This window comes from Peromyscus maniculatus, chromosome 2 (genome assembly GCF_049852395.1).
Source record: "Peromyscus maniculatus bairdii isolate BWxNUB_F1_BW_parent chromosome 2, HU_Pman_BW_mat_3.1, whole genome shotgun sequence".
In the NCBI taxonomy this organism is placed as follows: Eukaryota; Metazoa; Chordata; class Mammalia; order Rodentia; family Cricetidae; genus Peromyscus; species Peromyscus maniculatus.
In genome coordinates this window covers 119,291,387-119,312,920 of record NC_134853.1, presented here as the reverse complement: position 1 = coordinate 119,312,920, position 21,534 = coordinate 119,291,387, and the positions used below count along the sequence as shown (strand labels likewise).

Sequence of the window (21,534 nt, the reverse complement as noted above, 5' to 3'; positions counted from 1 at the left end):
ACCAGGCTGGCCTCGAACTCACAGAGATTCACCTGGCTCTGCCTCCCAAGTGCTAGAATTAAAGGCATGTGCCACCACCGCCCGGCTATTTTTTTTTTTTTTTTTTTTTTTTTGGTTTTTTGAGACAGGGTTTCTCTGTGTAGCTTTGGAGCCTTTCCTGGAACTCACTCTGTAGCCCAGGCTGGCCTTGAACTCACAGAGATCCACCTGCCCCTGCCTCCTGAGTACTAGGATTAAAGGCTGTGCTGTCCTGATCTAATGAGACAGGTTTAATTTTGCCTCAGCCACAGAACTTTCTGCAGTGAGCAACAGCTTTGAATTTACACCCAAAACTGTCCTGGCGTGGGGTCATTTGGACCCCGGGTCTCAGTCTGTGTGCCTCTTTGATGCAGAAGGACATGAAAGCATACCCTTGGGGCTCAGGAGTTTCTTCTAAATTATCATTTACCACCTCATCTTAAAAATATCTTAGTTTGGGCTGGGGAGATGGCTCAGAGGTTAAGAGCACTGACTGTTCTTCCAGAGGTCCTGAGTTCAATCCCCAGCAACCACATGTGGCTCACAACCATCTGTAAGAAGATCTGGTGCCCTCTTCTGGCCTGCAGTCATACATACTGTATACATAATAAATAAATAAATCTTTAAAAAATTTATCTTAGTTTATCATGAAAGGTATATTCTCCATTGTTCCAGTACAAGAATTAGCAAGTCCTTTCTCTCCCTCAAAGATGTTCTGTTTGTCCTGTGTTATTTTCATGCCCCTGGAACACGGGACGTGAGCCCTTGGGTGGGCCCTACAGGCTTGACCACCATTCTGAGCTCCACACAAGATGAGCTAGCAAGACTGAGCCTGTGGGCACACCTGTGAGTGTGGTATGGTTGGAAGAGGGATCAGATCTGGTGCCAGGCCGTCCAAATCCTGGCCGAACCTCCTCCATCATGTGGATAGTTTACGTGACCTCTCTGGCTTTGAAGGTCCTCAAGTGTCCTCTGTCATGCCCAGGTTTTCGAAATAAAGTCATTGTCATTGACCCTTTGTCTGTCTCTGGCCCTTTGATGGTCCTTCCTTGCCGGGGATCCTCAGAACACCTGTAGAGAAAACCAGCCAGTTCTTGGCTTTTTGGAGCCCATCCTCCATGGTGGGATACCTTGCTCAGCCTTGATGCTGGATGCTAGGCCCCGCCTCAACCCAAGGGAGGCCTTAACCCCTCTGAGGAGTGGATGGGGGTGGAATGGGGGGTAGGTGGGGTGGGGAGTGGGGAAAGGGGAGGGAAGGGGAACTGGGGATGGTATGTAAAATGAAAAAATAATTAATTTTAAAAAAAAAAGAAAATTCGCCAGTTGTAATGGCTGCTGAAAATGTAAGCCAGTGACTTTACCGTGGAAACACTAGTCGGTGGTGTTTAGCTAGCCAGCAGTGTCCTGTTGAACTGTTGAAGTGCAGTCTGGCTCCAGCCCAGGCTGTTCCAGCACCCATACCTTCCCTTTTAGGCGTCTGCGACGTGGATCATCAGAACAAGGCTGGCTACACGGCTGTGATGATCACTCCCTTGGCTTCTGCGGAGACGAAAGAAGACATGGCCGTGGTCTGGAAGCTCTTGCGAGAAGGGAATGTAAACATCCAAGCCACTCAGGTAGGTGGAGGGCACTTGATCTCTGCTTCTTGACAAACGTGACACCCTCTAGTTTTATTCTGCCAGTGGGACCGGTTCCATTTAGATCCATGAGTCTTTTCCCCTCCAAAATGCTGGGGCCATCAGATGGCATCTGTCCAAAACCCTAATATTTGATTTTCCTTAAAGACTCTTGGGGACCTCGACAGGCTGGCTCAGGGGTCACTGAGTCATCTGGTTTCTGTTCCAAACTAAAACAGGGAAAATTCCCCCTGGACTTAACTTTTCCAACCAAATTCCTAATGTCAGCCTCTTGGGAAGGACTTTGCTGTCTGGCTGCTGCAGCCCCTCACCTCTGTGACTCACCAGAGCTTGACCCAGGACACATTTAGGAAGATCAGTACTTTAGAGTTATTGCTGATTATCTCCTCTCTAAAGCCTTTTACAAAAAGATTTTGTTGTTGTTATTTTGAGACAGGGTTTCTGTGTATAGCCCTGGCTGCCTTGGAACTTGCTCTATAGACCAGGCTGGCCTCGAACTCAGAGATCTGCCTGCCTCTGCCTCGAAAGTGGGGATAAAGGCATGTGCCACCACACTGAGCTATTTTATTATTTTTAAGTGTGTGTGTGTGCACACGCGCACGCACGTGCACGGGTGTGTGTGTCTACCAGGTATATGCAGGTGCCTGTGGAGGCCAGAGGTGTCAGATCCCCTAGGAATTGGATTTACAGGCAGTTATGGGCTGCCCCACATGGGTGCTGGAAACCAAATTCATGTCCTATGTCTGAGCAACACATACTCTTAGTCACTGAGCCATCTCTCAGCCATCTCCCCAAAGCCATTTTAATGAAGTCACACATCTCCATTAGACGGGGCGGGGAGAGAGAGAGTGTGGAGAGCAGGACAGGCAGGAACTGTCACCAGTCCCTCACTCTCAGGGGCTATGAGGATCCCTGCCTCCCAGGCCTCTTCTCACCCACAAGGTTACTGTAGAATTCTGCTGGAACTGAGCAATATGGCTGACATGCTTCTTCGGTCCTTAAACTCCTGTCTTTCCTTACCCACCCACTTCCCCCTTCCCCCAACCAGAGTGAGTGACACCTGAGAATAGTCACTTCTAATGAAAGGGTGTAGCTAGTGGCAGTGGGAGCTTGCCTTCTATGTTTGAAGGCCTGGGTCTGGGTCATTCCCAGGGACTTACACAAAGGAAAGGTTTGTCTCCTGATTTCAGAGGCGCCCATCTCCAACTGCTTAGTCCTGTTGCCTTTTTGCCCGCAGTGAGACAGGATGTCGTGGCAGGAACTCACGGTAGAGGAATCTGCTGCCTCTTGCTGAGAGAAAAAGTGAAGAGGGAGGAAGGAAGGAAGGGGAGAGGCTAGGTAGCCAACCCTTAACACACGAGGACACTTGTTAGCAAGCCATAGCAGCTGTATTATAGAAGAGAAACCCTGAATTTGGAGAGCCTGAATCTTTTATAATAGGCAACAAGCAAGACTGACCTGTCTTAGGAGATACCGCCTCTTCAAAAGCTGTTTGCTGTGTAAACATACTTTGAAAGCTCATCTGGGGACTTGATATGTGGTTCAGTGGTTAAGAGCCCTGGCTGCTCTTCCAGAGGACCCAGGTTCGATTCCCAGCACTCACCTGACTGTTCACAACTGTCTGTAACTCCAGTTCCAGGGGATCTGATGCCCTCTTCTGACCTCCTTGGGCACAGACATGTAGTCGAATTTTTCTGGCCCACCAGCCAGCTCCCAAATCACAACATGGAAACTTATTATTAATTATGAAAGCTCTGCCTATAGCTTAGGCTTGTCCTACTGGCTCTTATAATTTTTTTTTCTGGTTTTTTGAGACAGGGTTTCTCTGTGTAGCTTTGGAACCTGTCCTGGAACTCACTCTGTAGTCCAGGCTGGCCTCGAACTCACAGCCTGCCTCTGCCTCCCAAGTACTGGGATTAAAGGCATGTGCCACCACTGCCTGACAAGCTCTTATAATTTAAATGAACTCATTTCTATTCATTTACTTTCTGCCTCCTGGCTCTATCACCTTTACTCTGTACTGCTGCCCATGCTGCTTTCCTGCTTCCTCTGTGCCTGACTGCAACGCTGCCCTTCTTCCCAGCATCCTCTGTGCCTGGAAATCCTGCCTAGCTATTGGCCATTCAGCTTTTTATTAGACTAGTCAGAATGGCATCTTTACAGTGTACAAAAAGATTATTCCACAACCCAGACATACGTGCAGGCAAATATACACACATACACATAAAATAATAAACTAAAAAATTTAAATATTTGTGTTGAGCTCCGCTCTTCTGCACTCTCCAAAATTGCCGACAGTACCCTGGGTGGCTACAAAGAAGTCACTTTGCATACCTCATCCAAGAGCTTTCAGGGATTCAGGAGATAGTTCAGTGGTTAGGACATTTGCTGCGCAAGCATTTGGATCCCCATACTCCTATTAAAAAGGCAGGTGTGGATCTGCCCACATCTGTAACCCCGGGTCTGTGGGTGGCGGAGACAGGGAGATTTCTGAAGCTGCTGGCTGCCAGCAAAGAAATAAGATGGACATTTGTAGAGCCTGACTGTCATACACCTGCATGCACAACTTGCACACACACACACACACACACACACACACACACACGCACGCACGCACGCACGCACACACACACACACACACACACACACACACACACACACGGAAGCATCATTTGGGAAGATGTTGCTGTTGTCTGATAGCTTCCTGCTGATGGCAGCACACAGGTATTTGTAACTCACTTTCTGGTTTTCAAAGGATTCTCACCCACATACAACTCCTATTCTAGAAGACTCTATACAGTATTTTTATTTTAAGTAGTATTATCCTAACAAGCATGTTGGTTTGTTTTTAAATAGGAAAAGGGGATGCTCACCATGATCAAAGCCAGTCCCTCCTCTTTCCTGAGGTGCAATGGGTTCTAGGAGGGTCTGAGTCTTGTCCGGGTCACCAAGAAAAAGCTGGGATCCACAGCTGTAGCTGTTCTCCTTGGCTCCCCTGGGACTCTGGAGAGGGGTGGCCATGCCCAGCAGGATGGGAGTGAGCTGGGAGTCTCTGAGGGATACATCTATCTGCATGTCTCCAAGGTTGCTGCAGGGGCTGGTGCACAGTGCCACTCTGGAAATGACCAACTACTGAACTAAACTAAGTTGTATTAATCTAAACCAGAAGGAAGGTAAGGAGGAAGAGCCCCAGGGTGTCAGGAGGGCTGTCTGCCGTCTCTCCTGGCTTTCATGGTGGTGGGGGAGAGGAAACCCCAGGACTAGTTAATCTAGTGAGCAACCATTACCTCGAGGCTGAGCAATCACCCTCTCAAAGGCAAACTGGGAAAGATCTGCCAGGGTTCCAGAAAAGTGGGGACTCAAAGCACTTAGTTACTCCTACTCACCTGCTGAACAACTGCCACGTACGGTCCCTAACCCTCTTAGAGATAATGACAACTGACACTTACTAACTTGCTCCGCCCTTGGGTCTCTGTGCGGCTCCAGGAGGCAGGGGTGCAGAGATGAACTTGCAAGTATCTAGTCCACACAAGCGCTGAGGGGCAGGGCCAGGAAATTTCTGACTGCAAATCCCTTTTCTTATGTAGTTACTGAAACTACACTAGCAATATGTCCTCAGTGCTTTTGACATGAACGACATGATTTAGAGCAGCAGCTCTCAACCTCTGGGTCGCCACCCCTTTAAGGTCAAGTGACCCTTACACAGGGGTTGCCTAAGACCATTGGAAAACACAGATATTTCTATTATGATTCATAACAGTAACACGATTACAGTTATAAAGTAGCAACAAAAATAATTATGTGGTCGGGGGTCACCACAATATGAGGAAGTGTATTAAAGGGTCGCAGATTGAGGAGGTTGAGAACCCTCCAGTGGGTTCTGGAGGGAGAGAAGGAATAGACCTTGTCTTATTCTTGGCAACCTAATATTCCATTGGAGAGACAAGCCTGATCTTCAAACCCAAAAAGAGCTGACACAATACATTAAGTCATAGGGGAAGGCTATAAGAAAATATAGGAACATGTAGCAGACCTATGTAAATAAGAAATAATTGTCACTTTATAATCAGAAAAATTACCATTCATGTTACTGTATTTATACTCTTTATCTCATTTGATTTCCACAAGAGCCACATAAGGCACACGGGGAAAAAAATTTTGTTTTGTTTTGTTTTTGAGACAGGGTTTCTCTGTGTAGCCCTGCCTGGCCTGTCTGGCCTCGAACTCACAGAGATCCACCTGCTTCTACCTCCCGAGTACTGGGATTAAAGGCATGTGCCACCACTGCACGGCAGGAAAAAATAATTGTAAGATTAATTTTCAAGCCAAGGAAACCCAAGATTTAGGGAAAACGAGAATCTGGCATCATCAACCATTAAAGAGCAGAGACAAAACTTGGGTTGGTTCTCTGAGTCTAACCCATTGCTGTGTCCACTGGGGACCATGAGGATACAAAAGATAACCACCCTGTCACTGGTGAGGGGTTAGGAACGATGTGGGACCTGCAAAAAGAGGTCTTGTTTAGACCAGAGGGTTCCAGGTATCAATCAACAAAACCCAGGGGTCACTGAGCAGACTGAGGCTTCCCAGGGAAAGGCGGCTCCGGCCGCTGAAGCCACAGCCTTCATACTCCAACACATTCCATCACATGCTTGGTGCTAGGCCTTGGGGAGACTGGCACAAAAACAAGGTCCCTAGGGGGAACCCAGTAGCAGAGCACCTGTCTAGCATGTGTGGGACCCTGAAGTTAATCCTCTGTACTACAAAAGGTAAAATCAAAAAAATAAGAACAGTCTCTGCTGTCAACTTCTTAGCCCCTAAGCATGAAGGGAAATTGAAATGCCATCAGTAAGTGCTGGGAAGCCCACAGCACCGCTTGGGAAAGGTTACAGGATTTAACTGGAGTCATGAAAAGCAGAAGTTAGCCAGAAAGAAAAGGATGTGGCCACAGGCAGAGGGAGGATCCGATCAATGGCCCTTTCCTTGAGAAGTTTTGCTGGCCACACCCAGCTTCAGCCTTTGCTGGTCACTCTGTGCAGGGAGGCCAGACGGCACTGATGTTGGGAGTTAGCCATGATCGGGAGGACATGGTCCAAGCGCTGCTGAGCTGCCAGGCGGATGTCAACCTGCAGGACCATGATGGATCGTCGGCCCTCATGCTGGCCTGTCACCAAGGCAACGCCGACTTGGTACGACTACTCCTGGCACACCCGGCCTGCAACAGCAGCCTGACTGACAAGGTAAGACGTACAGGCAGTTAACCAGTAAGTATTTAACACCTGTCTGGAAAAGTGTCTTGCTAGCCGTCAGAATTCAAGAAACCATATGGCCGTAGCAATAAAGTTGACCTCGTAAGGCTGGTGTAGGGTTTCAATTAGATAATGGATGTTAAATGCTCATACCCTTGGTGCTGTGAAACTCACAAGATTAAAACACTATGCTTGGGAAATGTGTCCAGGCCTGGCTTGGCCCTGAGCCTCCTCTGGTGATGCTAGTATGTGGCTTTGAGGCAGCAGCTGAGCTCTGTGTCCAGGCGAGACTCTGGGCAGCCAGATGATGGCACAAAGTTTATAGAAACAACTCTGTAGTCATTGAGTTAACAATACCTCCATGACACAAATCTACTTTGTGGGGTGGTCCATTCTACCCAGCGAGCCTGCCCAGTGTCGCACAGTCAAAGACAGTCCCCTTAAATAAACCACCTTGTAAGATGAGGGCCACTAGGAGAAGAAGATAACTAATCATGGATCGAAGCATGTGAATCTCATGACAACCCTGTAAGGTCGGCTCCACTGCTGCCGTCATTTTGCTGGAGGAAGTCGAATCACCACATGGTTAGGTACGTGCCCACATTGCCCAGCTGGTAGGATCCCACTCCATCAAGCCCGAGGCTCATGCCCATGACGGACACACCAGCTCTCTACTGTCCCACTGAAGGGGCCCAGCCTTGCTGTTGAATCGCTTGCCACAGGTCAGTGACCTACCAACAATTGAATGGATGACCCCTACACTTAGGGGTTCCGTCATAAGTAAGTGACCCCATTGCTGATCATTACGGTGGGGTGCATTTCTAGAGCACTTGTGGGAGCCAGTCTCCACCTGCACATTATCCCTGATCTGCTCAAGAGTACAGCAAGCTGCGTGCGTACTCCACACCCTGTGGTTTACAGATAGGGAATCAGGCCAAGGGAGGTTACGCTCCTGTCCTAAGGTTACAGCCTTAAGTTCTCAGAACGGAGATTCAAGCCCAGACCAGACTTAGCGTCATTAATGTTGGCATCATAATTTAATGCTATAAACAGGCATCTTTGTACTTAAAACCCACAGTTCAAAGGGAATGAAAGTCTGGGGAGGCAAAGAGAGCCCATTGCTATCAGGGGCTAGCACCTCTTCCTGGACCCTGTTGGAGCCACAGAGAACATCCCACCAGCACGTCAGGCTGAACCCTCCAGTCATAGTTCCTGTACACCCTGCCTTTCCCGGGGCCATTTCCGAGCACTTCAGAGAGCATGGGCCCTCCTGCCTTCCCATGGGATTGGGAGTAGGGGACCTGGGAGTGGAGCCTCCTTTTCCAAAAGTGTAGTAAGATAGGTTCTGTGTTGGGGAGTCCTCTGTGGGCTACCTTTTCTGGAGGAAGCCTGAACAATAGTAGCCCAGAGCCACTTAGAAGTGACCACTGCCCTTGCCTGGAAGAAACCTGAGACACTTATGGGACAGGCCAAGAAGGCTTGAGCCTTGGAGGTCCCTAGCTGGCCAGAATAATAAATAAGTCATGGAATGGGATCCCTTCCTGGGCCCACACGGTGGTCACGAATAAGAGAGAACTACCCGGCTTTCTGGAGATGGAGGAAAATGATGGAGGAGACAGCTCAAATACAATTGTTAGAGCTGGCTTTAAACCCAGCATTCGTGGGTTTGAATCTGAGGTCAGGGACTCTGTGCCTTCCGGTAGGTGAACCCCTGTAAAATGGGTAGAGTGACGAGCTACCTGAATGCTTAGTGTTTATAAGCCATACCTGCTGGCTGGAACTGTGACACCTAGAGCAAAGTCCCAGTACAGCATCGGGTGGGGGCCTTGGCATTTGCTAGTGTCTGCAGGGAGCAAGGGGGATGAAGATCTGAAGTCGGGGGAGCCAGAGGAGAGAGACCGCCCCCAACTGAGAAGCCCACTGACCACCAGTCTTGACTCAGTCTTGTATTCCTCGGGGAGGTGATGTTGACATCCAGAAGAGGTCTGGCAGTGTCTAGAGACATTTTTATTGGTCACAAGTAGAGAAGGGAGTGCTCCTGTCATCTAAGGCTAGGAATATTGATAAAGATCTGCAGTGCACAGGATCAATAACGAATTCTGAATTACCTGGACCAAGCCAGACATGGTGGTGCACGCCTTTAATCCCAGCACTTGGGAAGCAGAGGCAGGCAGATCTCTGAGTTCAAAGCTAATCTGGTCTACAGAGAGAGTTCCAGGACACCCAGGGCTACTCAGAGAAACCTTATCTCAAAAGGCTTGGTCAAGGGTTGGTGCAGAGGGTCAAGTCAGCACTGAGGAGCAGGTCACTGCAGGTCAGGGTCTGGAATGGCAGGGCTGGGCGCTGGATGTAGAGGTTAGCTGAAGGGAAAAGCCAGCCAATGTGGTTTTAGGCAGAAGTCCCCCAGGGTCCAATCACATTCCATCTGCCCGAGTAAGGCGTGACTGAGGAGTCCCACTACAGCTTCCTCAGGGCAAGGGGGAGCACAGGGTTTCCAGCAGAGTGAGAAGAGAACTATTGCTGGGACCCACCGAGGACCAAGGCAGGTACCCTGTGCCAGTTCCCACGTGACACTGTCGTTCCAACAGTTACCTCTCCTTGGAGATGCAGATGTCCACAGCACAGATCGCCTGGAGACTCACTGGGAGGGAGAATCATGTTCTGAACTTAACAGCTCTCATCAACAAAGTTTGATAAAAATACAGAGCTGCAGGTGCTTTCCCCAGGCATAGGAGGCAAATTGGGGTGGGGGAATTGCTACGCTTTCTCTGGGGACCCTGAACATGACAAGCTGGGGTAGTGAAACCTGAGCACCAGCTGCCAGCCTTTCCCTGGGAAGGGCTTATTTGGAAGATGTTTCAGAACATCCATCAAATGGGAACATTTTTGAGACAGAGATTATGCCTTGCTCATCTTTACCTGATATGTAGTGGGTCCTGCAGGTTGACATACCACAGCACACACAGGAAGGCACATGTACACACACACACACATACACACACACACACACACACACACACACACACACACACACACACACACACACAGGCTGTCTGTGCAAACCCTCCACTCTTCAGCTCACGGTCAAGTGCACGCCCAGCCTGTAGTGTTGATAAGTAGGGCTCCCTAGACCCAGCTATGATGCATGGACCTCCGTGCATCCTTCCTTCAGCAGACTCTGCAGGAGGCATTTACTTTTAAGGGACGCTCTCCCTTCGTAGGTGGTCTCTTTTTCTCCACTTCCCATCCTCCACATCTTCAGCTGAGAAGCCCACAGATGGAGGCTGTCACCTCCAGATGGAGTCTGTCAGAAAATGCATAGCCTCTGGGACCGGGCCTGTGGCACTTTCCCATGGTAACAGTCATCACACAACCTGTTTACATAAAGCTCTGCACAGCAAAGGGCAGCGTGGAGCACAGAGTGAGGACAGCCCTCCCCCTGGCCCGGGACAATGCAGATCTCTCTGCTGAACACCCCCCTCCCTCAACAGTGCGGGGGACTCTGAGGTTTAAAAGCTGTGCCTTGTTCCAGGTTTGCTCAGCAGAAGACCCCTTAGGGTTGTTTGGCTTCTGTATCAACTTGAACCACACACCTCTGCCTGCACAGTCCGGCTTTCAACAATGCTTAGGACTGAGCAAGGTCAGGATGCAGCAGTGAGCAGGCCAGACTGAGCTCTTGAGCTTACAGAGACCAGAACTGAAGTGATGACCTAGATTCCAGCCTAAATAGAAAAGTGCAGGGAGGGTGGCCCAGCAAATTCAAGGCTAGCCTGGGGTACATAGCAAATCACTGTTTCAAATAACACCAATCTTAAAAGGTCTTATAATAAAAATCCAGAGCCAGATATTGGGGTGAAAGCTGAAAGATCAGAGAAGCAGAGCAAGCCACAGCCAACCTCACATCACCAACTCCACAAATCCTCTGACTGAAATCTTCTGAGTCTTCACCCGAAAGGGTCCCAGCTGAACTACCTGAGTTCTTGTTTCCTCTTGCCTTATGTACCTTTCTCTGCCCTGCGGTCACTTCCTGGGATTAAATGCCTGTGTGCTTCCCAGTAATAGGATTAAGGGTGTGTGCTACCACTGCCTGACCTCTATGTCTAATCTAGTGGCTGGCTCTGTCCTCCGATCCTCGGGCAAGCTTTATTAGGGTGCACAATCTATCACCACAGTTTCAAAAGAAAGCAAGAGATGGCTTCGAGGCTAAGTGCGTATACTTCTCTTGCAAAGGATCTCAGTTTAGCTCTTAGGACTCACATTAAGTGTCTCACAATTCCTATAAGCCCGAGGGGCTCCCTCTCTGTGAGCACCTACACACACACACACACACACACACACACACACACACACACACACACTGAAAATCTTAAAAATGAGAGAAAGCAAAAGAGGGGAGCGTGTAGCTCAGTTGGTAGAGAACTGACCTAGCAGGTCAGCCTCAGCCACCACTGTGTTTGAGCCCCAGCACACACTAAACTGGGTGGTGGCATGTAGGCCTGGACTCCTAGCACTCGAGAGGTGGAAGCAGGAAGAACAGGAGTCCAGGGTTATCCTTGACCTCAACTAGTTCCTGGCCAATGTGGGCTGTACACGAGACCCGGCCCCAAAACAAGAGCAGTGTCTTCCTCCGTCGGAGCCCCTCCCACTCCGCTGCAGAACAATTGGTTGTGGAGCCTCAGTGGCAGCTGGGTCCCATCCAGCTGCAAAGGGGGAAGCCCAAAGAGCTTGACATGTTAATACGTCCCACCTGCTCCTCTGAAGGATGTGCCACATTTCAGGAAGTTAATTCTGCATACCTACAGTTCCAGTGAGAACAAAATATATAGTAAGCATCACAGGCAGCCTCAGCCCGGGTTTTACCTCTAAATCAGTCACCAAGGTCAGTGTCGTTTTCAAAGCCCTTTAGCTTTCAGAACTCTGGCTGTAGGACTGTGCTCCCTCGTTAGAGACTGGCTGCCCTGTGGAGCTCACCCTCCAACATCCGGGTGTGTAGGCTTTCCCTCCATCTCTAGACAGTCAGCAGCAGCCCCGCCTAAGGAGGACGCCACCGGTCCAGCTTCTTCAGCTCCAGCTCTTTGCAGGGTGGGCCGTGCGGGGGAGAAGGTGCTACCTCGACTTCAAGTCAGGAATCGTCAACATGTACAAGTGCTGGGGGCTCACGTCTGCTCCTAAGGAGGCAGTTAATGATGGGAGGGCGCTCACTGGGAGAAAGCTCAGTCCATGAAGTGTTTGCAATGCAATCGTGAGGACCTGAGTTCAATCCCCAGAACCCACAGCTATAAAAAAAAATCTGGACATTGTTGCACATGCTTGTAAGAAGGGCTCACTGGCTAGCCAGCCTTGCCTGCTCGGTCCAGACCATTGAGAGACTACATCTCAAAATGAACGAGGCAGGCAGCCCCTGAGGAACACCACCCGGGGTTGGGCCCTGGCCTCTATGTGCACAGGCATACATGTGCACATGCACAGATGAACATGCATGCTGACATGCACGTGAGACAATGCTTTTTCAGTGAGTTTATGACTTGTAGGCATAGAGCATCAAACAAGCTTCCAACAGGTGGGAAACCGCTAGTATAGTATGGCCTGTTAAAGCAGAATATGATGAGTTATGAAGACTAACAGTGGGGAAACATCTCCCAGCATACCATGGGAAGTTGCAATAAAAGGGTCATTCAAGACAGATGCATGCTTCCATTTCTCTACTTGAACTCCAGCAATAGACTTGCACAAAAAGAGAAAGGAAACACACCAAAATGCTAACTGTCACATAGATCTGTGTGTTGGGATAAGAAAGGTTATTTTCTTTCCTATATTTTCCAATTGTCTTAAGTGTTGAGGCTCTGGCAACCCCTTCTCTGTTCCCACTGGCACAGACTCCGCAGGACTGAGGACAGCTCCTGGGGAAGGGACCCTCATGTCTCATGATCCTGTGTCTCATGGTCCTCATGCCATTTGGGTCACATCCCTCCTGCATCACCTGACCTTTGTATCATCCTTTCTCAACATGCCCCCCCCCCCTTCTCACTGGGACAAGAGGCAGCTAGGATGAACTTTTTCTTTCTTCTCTACAGGCTGGCCAAACAGCGTTGTCCATTGTGCTGAATTCACCTGCCCACGTGGAAATCGCGGAGCTTCTGCAGGCCCACTCGGAGCAGGGCAGGTCCCTGGGGCCGGAGAGGCTACAGAAGAGCTAGCAGCCAGGAACAAAAGGCCCCTTTTCTGATCTCCTTTGCCCTTAGAGGGGGCCGGGGGTCACAGGCAGAGGGCCACCATTCAAAAGAAGCAGCTATGTCAAATATGCACAATACATTCCCCTCATCTAATGCTGCTCATTAGGATGCTTAGTAGTTTTTTTGCCTTAGGCCAAGCCCCCCAAACTACACGGGCTTCAGAGCAGGTCCGAGGTGCAGAGAGTGCACAGTGCAGCGGGGTTGTCCAGAGATTCAAGACCTCTTCAGCCTTGGATTCCTCGTGGCTGCTTTTGCAGTCCTGTGTAGCAAGCAGGTGGGTACGGGCACACTCACACAGTAGAAAAGCAATACTATTCACATGGAGTTTTAAAGTGCAGTCTTTTTTGTTTTGAATCAAGTATATATACACAAATATATCCCACTGAATATGCATGTCTAGAGAGAATGGGAGAGGAATCTAAATTTAGGCAAGGTAGGACGAAGCCCAGTGATGTCAATGCCAAGGCATGGCACTTCGGAGTCCTCCAGTGGCTCCAGTTTCCTCTACGGAAGCAAGCAGAAAATCCAGTCCAATGGGTAACACTAGGTACATGTTGGCGGAGTCCGGTCATTTCAGCTGTTCCCAACCTATGAAGAAACAAATGAGTTGGCTAGCTTCTTGCTGGGAATGAGTCATTGTAGACGTCAGCATGGTCATTGCTGGAAGCACAGGGCCTCTATGAGCAGGTACTGGCTCTGATAAACTTCTGAGCTCCTGGATGCACAGAAGTCCAGTCTGGGCTCCAGTGGCAGCCAGCCAGGGCAAGACAGAGCTCTGTCTGTACCAACATCTCTCCCAGGGACAGTTCTTTCCTAGGCTTCCATATCCCCTGGGGCCTGTACATGAAAGCTCTGAAAGTCTCATGCAAAAATCATCTTTCTATAAAAGGAAGAGTATCAGAATTGGAGATGTGAACAGTGAAAACTCAAAGCAAGAACTCTCATTTGGGCTAGACTGCCTATGTGCTTGCTACCCCTTGGGTGAGTCACCAAGCCTTCATAGGTGATGGCTCTGTCATCTTCAGAATGGAGGTGATCATACACCCTCCCTCTGGGGTTCTCCATAAGAAACTGCATGTGGAAGTTTCGGAATCCAGATATAACCCAGAAAGACGGCCTTCAGAAACTCTGCAGCAAACTTCTCCCCACAGCGCGATTGGTGAGAGATGCCCAAAGTCCCATGTGTGGATGCTGCTCAGAGATGGAAAGATCAGTGAAAAGAGGAGCTTTAGAAGAAAAAAAAAAAAGCCACATCAAAACACAATGTAAAAGCAAACACATACATTAACAAAGGTTAGCTCCATGCTTTGCAAAGGCTCATGTGTATCCAGCCCCCGGGATCTTGTTATGCAGTGGGTCTGAAATGAGGCCTAGTTTCTATGTATCCGACTAGGCCCAGAGGATGCCAAAGCAGTCAGGCCACAACCAAGCTTGGAGTAGCACAGCTCTGGCCTGTCCTTCCTGTATATAAATTAAAACGTTGCCTCTCAATGGGTCTCAAAATTTCTTTGCTCTTGATTCTTGGGAATTTGCAATACAGGACTATATTAGCTCATTTCTTTTTGTTATGAAAAAATATCCAAGGAAGGATATGAAGAAAAAGAGGGTATTTATTAGCCCCCAGTTTGGGAGTCATCTAGTATGGTTTGAGGTCTAGGGAGGCCCTATGACAGATGGCAGGAGCCTGTTGAGGAGGAGGAAGGGATTACAGCTGGATACAGGAAGCTCAAGAGTGAGGTGAAGTCGGGGTTTTGGACAATCCTCTTGTGACAGCCGATCCGGGTCCCAGGAGAGATACCTACCTTACTTACTGTGACAGTGTGCCCCCATTTGACCCTTAAAGCTTAACACTTCCCAGTACTGGGGTAGGGGAATGAAATGCTGTGGAGACTGTCACAGCCAGAGAGGGTCAGAGAAACCTCATGGAAGAGTCTTTGAGCGGAACTAAGGAGTGAGCCAAGGTGTTCTAGAGAGCAGTAGGGTTGAAGATGTGGCATGAATAAAGGCTTGTGGCCCCACAGCCATGGGACTTCAGATGAGTTCAGTTTCAGTCCATGGGAGAGGAGATTGGAGAGAGAGGAAGGCATATGGCCTTGTTTATTGTATTTTGATGTTAGAGATTTGGACTGGAGCCCAAACTTGAGGGGGCTATCTCACAGACTACTTTAAGGATCCAAATGCCTTTCAGAAAAACACACGTGTGCTAAGCTCTTCTCTTAAAATCCTACTGCGGGGGTGGGGAGGAGGTTCAGCAGGTAAAGGTGCTTGCTGCCAAGCCCGATGACCTGAGTTTGTTCTCCAGGACTCACGTGGTAGAAGATGAGAACCAGTTTTGGCAAGTTGTCCTCCACATGAACACTGCACACACTGAAGGAATAAATAAATGTAATTTTAAAATATTTTTAAGCACTGCTCGGCTGGAAATGTAGCTGAGGGATAGACAAACACGTGTATGTTTGAGGCTCTTGGGTTCAATCCCGGCAGGGGAGGAAGAGGCGTTACTATAGGGGATGGGAGCCACTGGAGAATCTCTACACACTGAAAGCAGCCAATCAGAGGTGAGGCTAGAAGCCAGGGGTCAGTTGGGAGCCTCTTGTGAGGTATAAAGAGTGGAGCTAGCCGGGCAGTGGTGGCACATGCCTTTAATCCCAGCACTCGGGAGGCAGAGGCAGACGAATCTCTGTGAGTTCGAGGCCAGCCTGGTCTACAAAGTGAGTTCCAGGAAAGGCACAAAGCTACACAGAGAAACCCTGTCTCAAAAAACCAAAAAAAAAAAAAAAAAAAAAAAGAGTGGAGCTAAAATTAAGCATTGCTGGCAAAGGCGCCTGGGATGAGGTGTACCAGGATATGGTCACAAACTCTTGTTGGTGTCACCATTATCCCCAATACCACTTTACTGTGCTTCCAGACTTCTAAGCTCTCCAGCTCACTACCAAGGACAGAGACTCTCCTTCCCAGCCTCCCTCGCAGTTTGCTATGGCTTCTTAACTACATGTGGATGAGATATGTGTGAAGTGATGTACACAGACTTCAGGCAAAGGGAAGGGACCAACCCTTTCTCACTGGCTGGGATGCTGTAGCCATCTAGCTTGATCCATAAAGATAAGGCTAATGGCCCCCAAAACAGGACAGGAGTCAGGAGGGGCGGGGGTCCTGTCACATCTGCTTACACAAAAGCCTTCTCATTTGTGTAAACCATTGTCCACTGGGACCCCGCCTGAAATAGACTACATCCTTGAGACCTCACGGCAATCCAAGGGTGTCAGGAGAGCAAAGCCTTTCTGATGCCGGGCAGATACCTTTAATCCCAGCACTCGGGATGTAGCAGAGGCAGGTGGATCTCTGTGAGTTTGAGTCTAGCCTGGTCTACAGAATGAGTTCCAGGACAGCCAGGGCCACACAGAGAAACCCTGTCCCGGGAGAAAGAAAAGAAAAAGAAAAGCTTGTCTCCCAACTGAGTGTCATGGATGTCTATGATACTAGTCCCTGGTCCACAGTGATGATGGAATTGCCAGCCCAGCCATGCAGAAAGTATAGCCTATGCCACCCTGGCAGATTCCAGGATATGAGCTGTTCATGCCTGGGCAGCTGCCGGTGGAAATCTGGATTGTTTGAGCAACTTGAGAGAACACAGTCTCCTGCAATGGTAGTGTTTAGTTTGTGAGAAGGGAGGGAAGCCAGAGGCGAGTGGGATTCTGGGAGAAGGTGAATTTACAAGAGTAGAGGTCAAGATGGGTTGAAGGGAGGAGCAAGGAGCCATAGTCAGAGAACAGACAGGCAAAGTATGCTGGTGGTGTAGATGGGGGGCAGGAGGAGGCCAGTCATCCTAACCTGCATCACAGGGACTCCCTCCTCCCCAGTAAAGCATGGACCCCAGGCACCACGTGAGCAGTCAGCTGTCTGCTAAGAACTCTGAAACTGGTGTAGCTCCAGCCCTCCTGGTATCTGGGTTGTAACATGCAGAGCTCTGAAGCTCCTGGTCGAGCATCAGCCGTGTGCTTGGAGCAGACGTTCAGAGCCTAGCAACACAAGAAGGCCAGGACAACCTGTGCTCCTATGGGAAGATCCCTGTAGATACCTACCCTCAAATATGGGAACTTCCTGCTGGTATTTCTTCACCTACACCCTGTAGGTGCACAGCACTATGACAGGAAGCAGGGAAGGCTGGTGCCAATGGGACAATCTGTGGTTCAATCCTAGCTGGACCACTTGCTGCTTGGTTATGATCTGCAACGTGGGGACCGGAACTCCCTTGGTCCTAGAAGCAGCTGGTCACATAGGCACACAGTGGGTCTGTACCAGGCTTTTCCTTTTGGACCACCAACCAGCTCTCATGACATAGACTTATTATAGTGTTTTGAATACTCAACCTAGCTTAGGCATGTTTTTTTTTTTTTTTTTTTTTTTTTTTTTGGCTAGCTCTTTTAACTTAAATTAGCCCGTTTCAAGCTTGAGAGATGGCGGAGAGGTTAAAAGCAATGGCTGCTTTTCCAGAGGTCCTGAGTTCAATTCCCAGCAACCACATGGTGGCTCACAACCACCTATAATGAGACCTGATGCCCTCTTCTGACATGCAGACATACTTGCAGGTAGAGTACTGTATACATAATAAATAAATAAATCTTAAAAACAAAAAATTAAAAAATTAATCTGTTTCTCTTTATCTACCTTTTGCCCTGGGGCCTTTTACCTCCCTTACTTCTGTATGTCTTGTTTTCACTGCTTCTTGTATCTGCCCGGCTGGCGTCTACCTGGCTTCTGTCCCTGGGCCTGTCCCTCATTCTCTCCTCCTTCTTTTCTCCCCTTTCTCTTTCTAGATTTCTCCACCTATTTATTCTCCCTGACCACTAACCCCACCTATCCTTTCTTCTGCCTACCTATTGGCCATTCAGCTCTTTATTAGACCAACCGTGTGTCTTGGGCAGGCAAGGTGAAACAAATGCAACACATCTTTACATAATTAAACAAATACAACATAAACAAAAGTAGCACACCTTTGCACAGCTAAAGCACTGTTCTCCAGCACAAACAAATGTAACACATCTTTGCCTAGCTAAAATAGTAATCCACAGCAGTGGGCAGCCTCGATAACAGCATGAACTGCTCTCTCTGGACCCTGCCTCCAACAGCAGCAGCAGCTTGCGCTGGGTGTGGTGGTGCAGGTCTTTACTTGGGTGGTGGATCTCTGTAAGTCCGAGTTCCAGGACAGCCAAGGCTACACAGGGAAACCCTGTCTTGAAAAGCAAAACAACAACAACAAAACCCCCAAACCAACCAAACAACAACAATAAAGAAAGCAGGCTGAGGGAGCCATGAGGAACAAGCCAGTAAGCAGCACTCCTCCTTGGCCTGTGCATCAGCTCCTGCCTCCAAAGTTCTTGCCCCGTTTGAGTTCCCACCCTGGCTTCTTTCAATGACAGGCTATGATATGGAAGTGTAAGCCCGATGAACCCTTCCCTTCCCAACTTGCTTTTGGTCATGGTGTTTCTCCATAGCAATAGTAACCTTGACTAAGACAGGCCCTTTGACAAAATTCCACCGCTGTACCTTCAGATCCCTTCTTGACCCCTGAGTGTCCCAGGCTAGGGATAGGGTGCCTGGCTGCAGAAGATGGCCAGGACTTAAGGTACAAAGCTGCTCCGGGGGCTGAAGACAGTGTCTGGCCTGCGTGTTTGTCAGGGCCACCCCTTAGGACAGAGCGTTTAAGACTGGGACAGTTGTGTTGTCAGAATGCCTACGTGTCAGCATTTCTGGGAAGAAAGGGGCCTCTGTTCAGGGCACAGATGTCCGAGCCCTGTGTTGCCTCAATGGCTGGAGGAAGGGAGTTTCTCCTGGGACCCTGGGTTGGATCTTCAGCACCGTGACTTCACTAACTAGACACAAACCCCTGGACTCCAATGCAGCCTTCCCACAGAAGGGGCAGGGTTCTCTTAAGATCCACAGAAAATTTCTCAGGCATTTAAAGAATACATTATTATTTTTCTTTTCTTTTTTCCCTTATTGTGTGGTCCTCCTAGCTCGCCTCAAACTCACAGCACTCTTCTTGCCTCTCCCTCTCAAATGCTGGCACTATAGACGTGCCCCGTCACTCCTGGGTCCTTGGGCATCTTAACAGGCATGGCCTCCCTCACTGACTACCACAGTGGTGGTAACTGCATCTTGAGGTCTAATGTCCACATAGAGCATCAGGAAGTCTTGTTAAAACGCAGATCCCTGTTCTCAAGTCTGGATTGGGCTTGAGATGATGCATTCCAGCAAGCTCCCAATGCTGCTGGAGAATAACTCACCGTGGAATGTGGTGGTAATCTAATTGTATTGAAATATTATTTTGATTTGTACTGAAATATTAATTTGATTGTATGTTAATAAATAAAGTTGTCTGGGGGTCAGAGCTATTAGAGCCATAGCAAGAGTGTGGCGGTGGTGGCACACGCCTTTAATCCCATAGATATCTGTGTGTTCAGGGTCAGAGCTATTAGAGCCATAGCAAGAGTGTGGCGGTGGTGGCACACGCCTTTGATCCCATAAGATCTCTGTGTGTTCAGGGATACAGCCAGCATTGGAGACATATGCCTTTAAGACCTAGGGGGCTGTACATTCAGACAGTGACGAGGCAGTCATGTGTTTGGGTTTACAACCAATGAGAAGGCAGAACAACATACTTTAAAAATACGAACCGAGAGGAAGTAGGTCTCTTTTCGAGAAGCTGGGACAGCAGGAGGAAGGGTGAGATTTTAGCTCTGAGCTCTGACCTCTCGGCTTTCTCTTTTACATTGTTTCTGTGTTTCTTATTTAATAAGACGGTTGGTTACATCTACATCTGGCGCCCAACGTGACAAGAATCCATTAAAAACTGCTTGGCTTGGCGGCAGGTCCGCTTTCCCGCAAGGGCGGCAGGCGGCCCCGGCGGCGGCGGCGGCGGCGGCAGCGGCGGCACACGGCGGCCGGCGGCGATCGGCTTCTTAGTCCGAGCTGCTGGCGTCCTAGTCCGGGTAGCAACTTCTAGCCCGGGCCTAGGTCTGTGAGCAGCTTGCCTAAAGCTGGTGCTACAAACAACTCAGACCTGCCCTGCCGAACAGGGCCCTGCCTGTAAAGCCAACGCACGTGGTCGGAGCTTAAGGAAGCCAGACCCAAGCCTTGACTCGGCACAAGAGGGAACACGTGGCTGCATTTAAGCTTTAGCCGGCTACGCTTTCTTGTGCGTTCTCTCTCTCTCTCTCTCTCTCTCTCTCTCTCTCTCTCTGGATTTACACCTGGGACACTAGGTGGCTGCTTTGAAAATCCCCTCGGATTTCTACTGTTCTACGCAGATTTGGTAAGTCATAATATATCAGATATTTTAAAGGAAACTATCTAAAAGAGAATTTTTTTCCACATTAAAAAACAAATGGGTTTTATGTGTACATTGGAAGAAAATTGGTTTTTGTTCGAAATTTTAGGCAGTCTGGCAATGGAACAACTATATAATATTAGTATTGGTGGAATTATGCACCTCATCACTATAATAATCCACATTTTAATATTTAAAAAGATAGTCAATTTAAGTGCCAGGATAACAGCGTTAGAAGAACTTGTTAAACCTGTAAAAATTCAGACAGAAGAAATTAACAGTGAAGTTGTTTCAAGTCGGGATCATAAGGTTGCAGAAAGAAAGCCTGTTTTCACACAGTCACCCTTAATTTATCCTGTAACAGTACAGCAGATGCCTGATCAAATGGCTACACAAAATACTTGGGCTCCAATTGAAATGTTGGATTTAAAAAGGTTTAAGGAGGCAATAGTATCTTATGGCATGCATTCCCCATATGTAAAGCAAATGTTAAACACTTGGTCAACATATAATAGGATAGTACCACAGGACTGGCGGGACCTCGCACAAGGTGTTCTGGAACCCAGCCAGAGACTTCAATTTCTGACTTGGTTTAAGGAGGAGGCTAAAAACATAGAAAAACAATGGAGGGATAAAGGAGTACAAGTTTGCCAGGATCAGCTTATGGGCGAAGGCCAATATGCTTCAGCACAAGCACAATGTTTATATGATGTCCAAACCCTAATTTTATGTCGAACGGCAGCCTTGAATGCATGGGACAAAGTTGAGGAACCAGGAAAAAAATCTGAGTCATTTACAAAGGTGAAGCAAGGCCCAAAAGAGTCTTTTACAGATTTTTTACAAAGACTGGCTTCAGCAGTAAAGAGAACGGTCTCGGATTCAGAAGCTGGTAAGGCAATAATTGAATCTTTGGCCTTTGAGAATGCGAATGCAGCATGCAAAAGAATAATCAGGCCATTAAGGGCAAGATCTGCACCTATGGAAGATTGGATTAGAGAAACAATTAATGTTGAAGCTGATGAGCATGATGATACATGGGTAGGAGAAGTAATTTCAAAAGGTTTGAG

General features: G+C 48.6%; 1 protein-coding gene across 1 annotated transcript in view; it reads left to right on the top strand.

Moving 5' to 3' along the window:
- Kank4 (KN motif and ankyrin repeat domains 4) overlaps window positions 1-14,628 on the top strand; it is a 69,640-nt gene extending 55,012 nt beyond the window's left edge. The window contains exons 8-10 of the mRNA XM_006974036.4: window positions 1,492-1,634; window positions 6,695-6,895; window positions 12,979-14,628. Coding sequence (XP_006974098.2) covers window positions 1,492-1,634; window positions 6,695-6,895; window positions 12,979-13,101 — 467 coding nt within the window. The 3' untranslated portion in view covers window positions 13,102-14,628. The remainder of the gene's footprint in view (window positions 1-1,491; window positions 1,635-6,694; window positions 6,896-12,978) is intronic.
- Window positions 14,629-21,534: the final 6,906 nt, after the last annotated feature.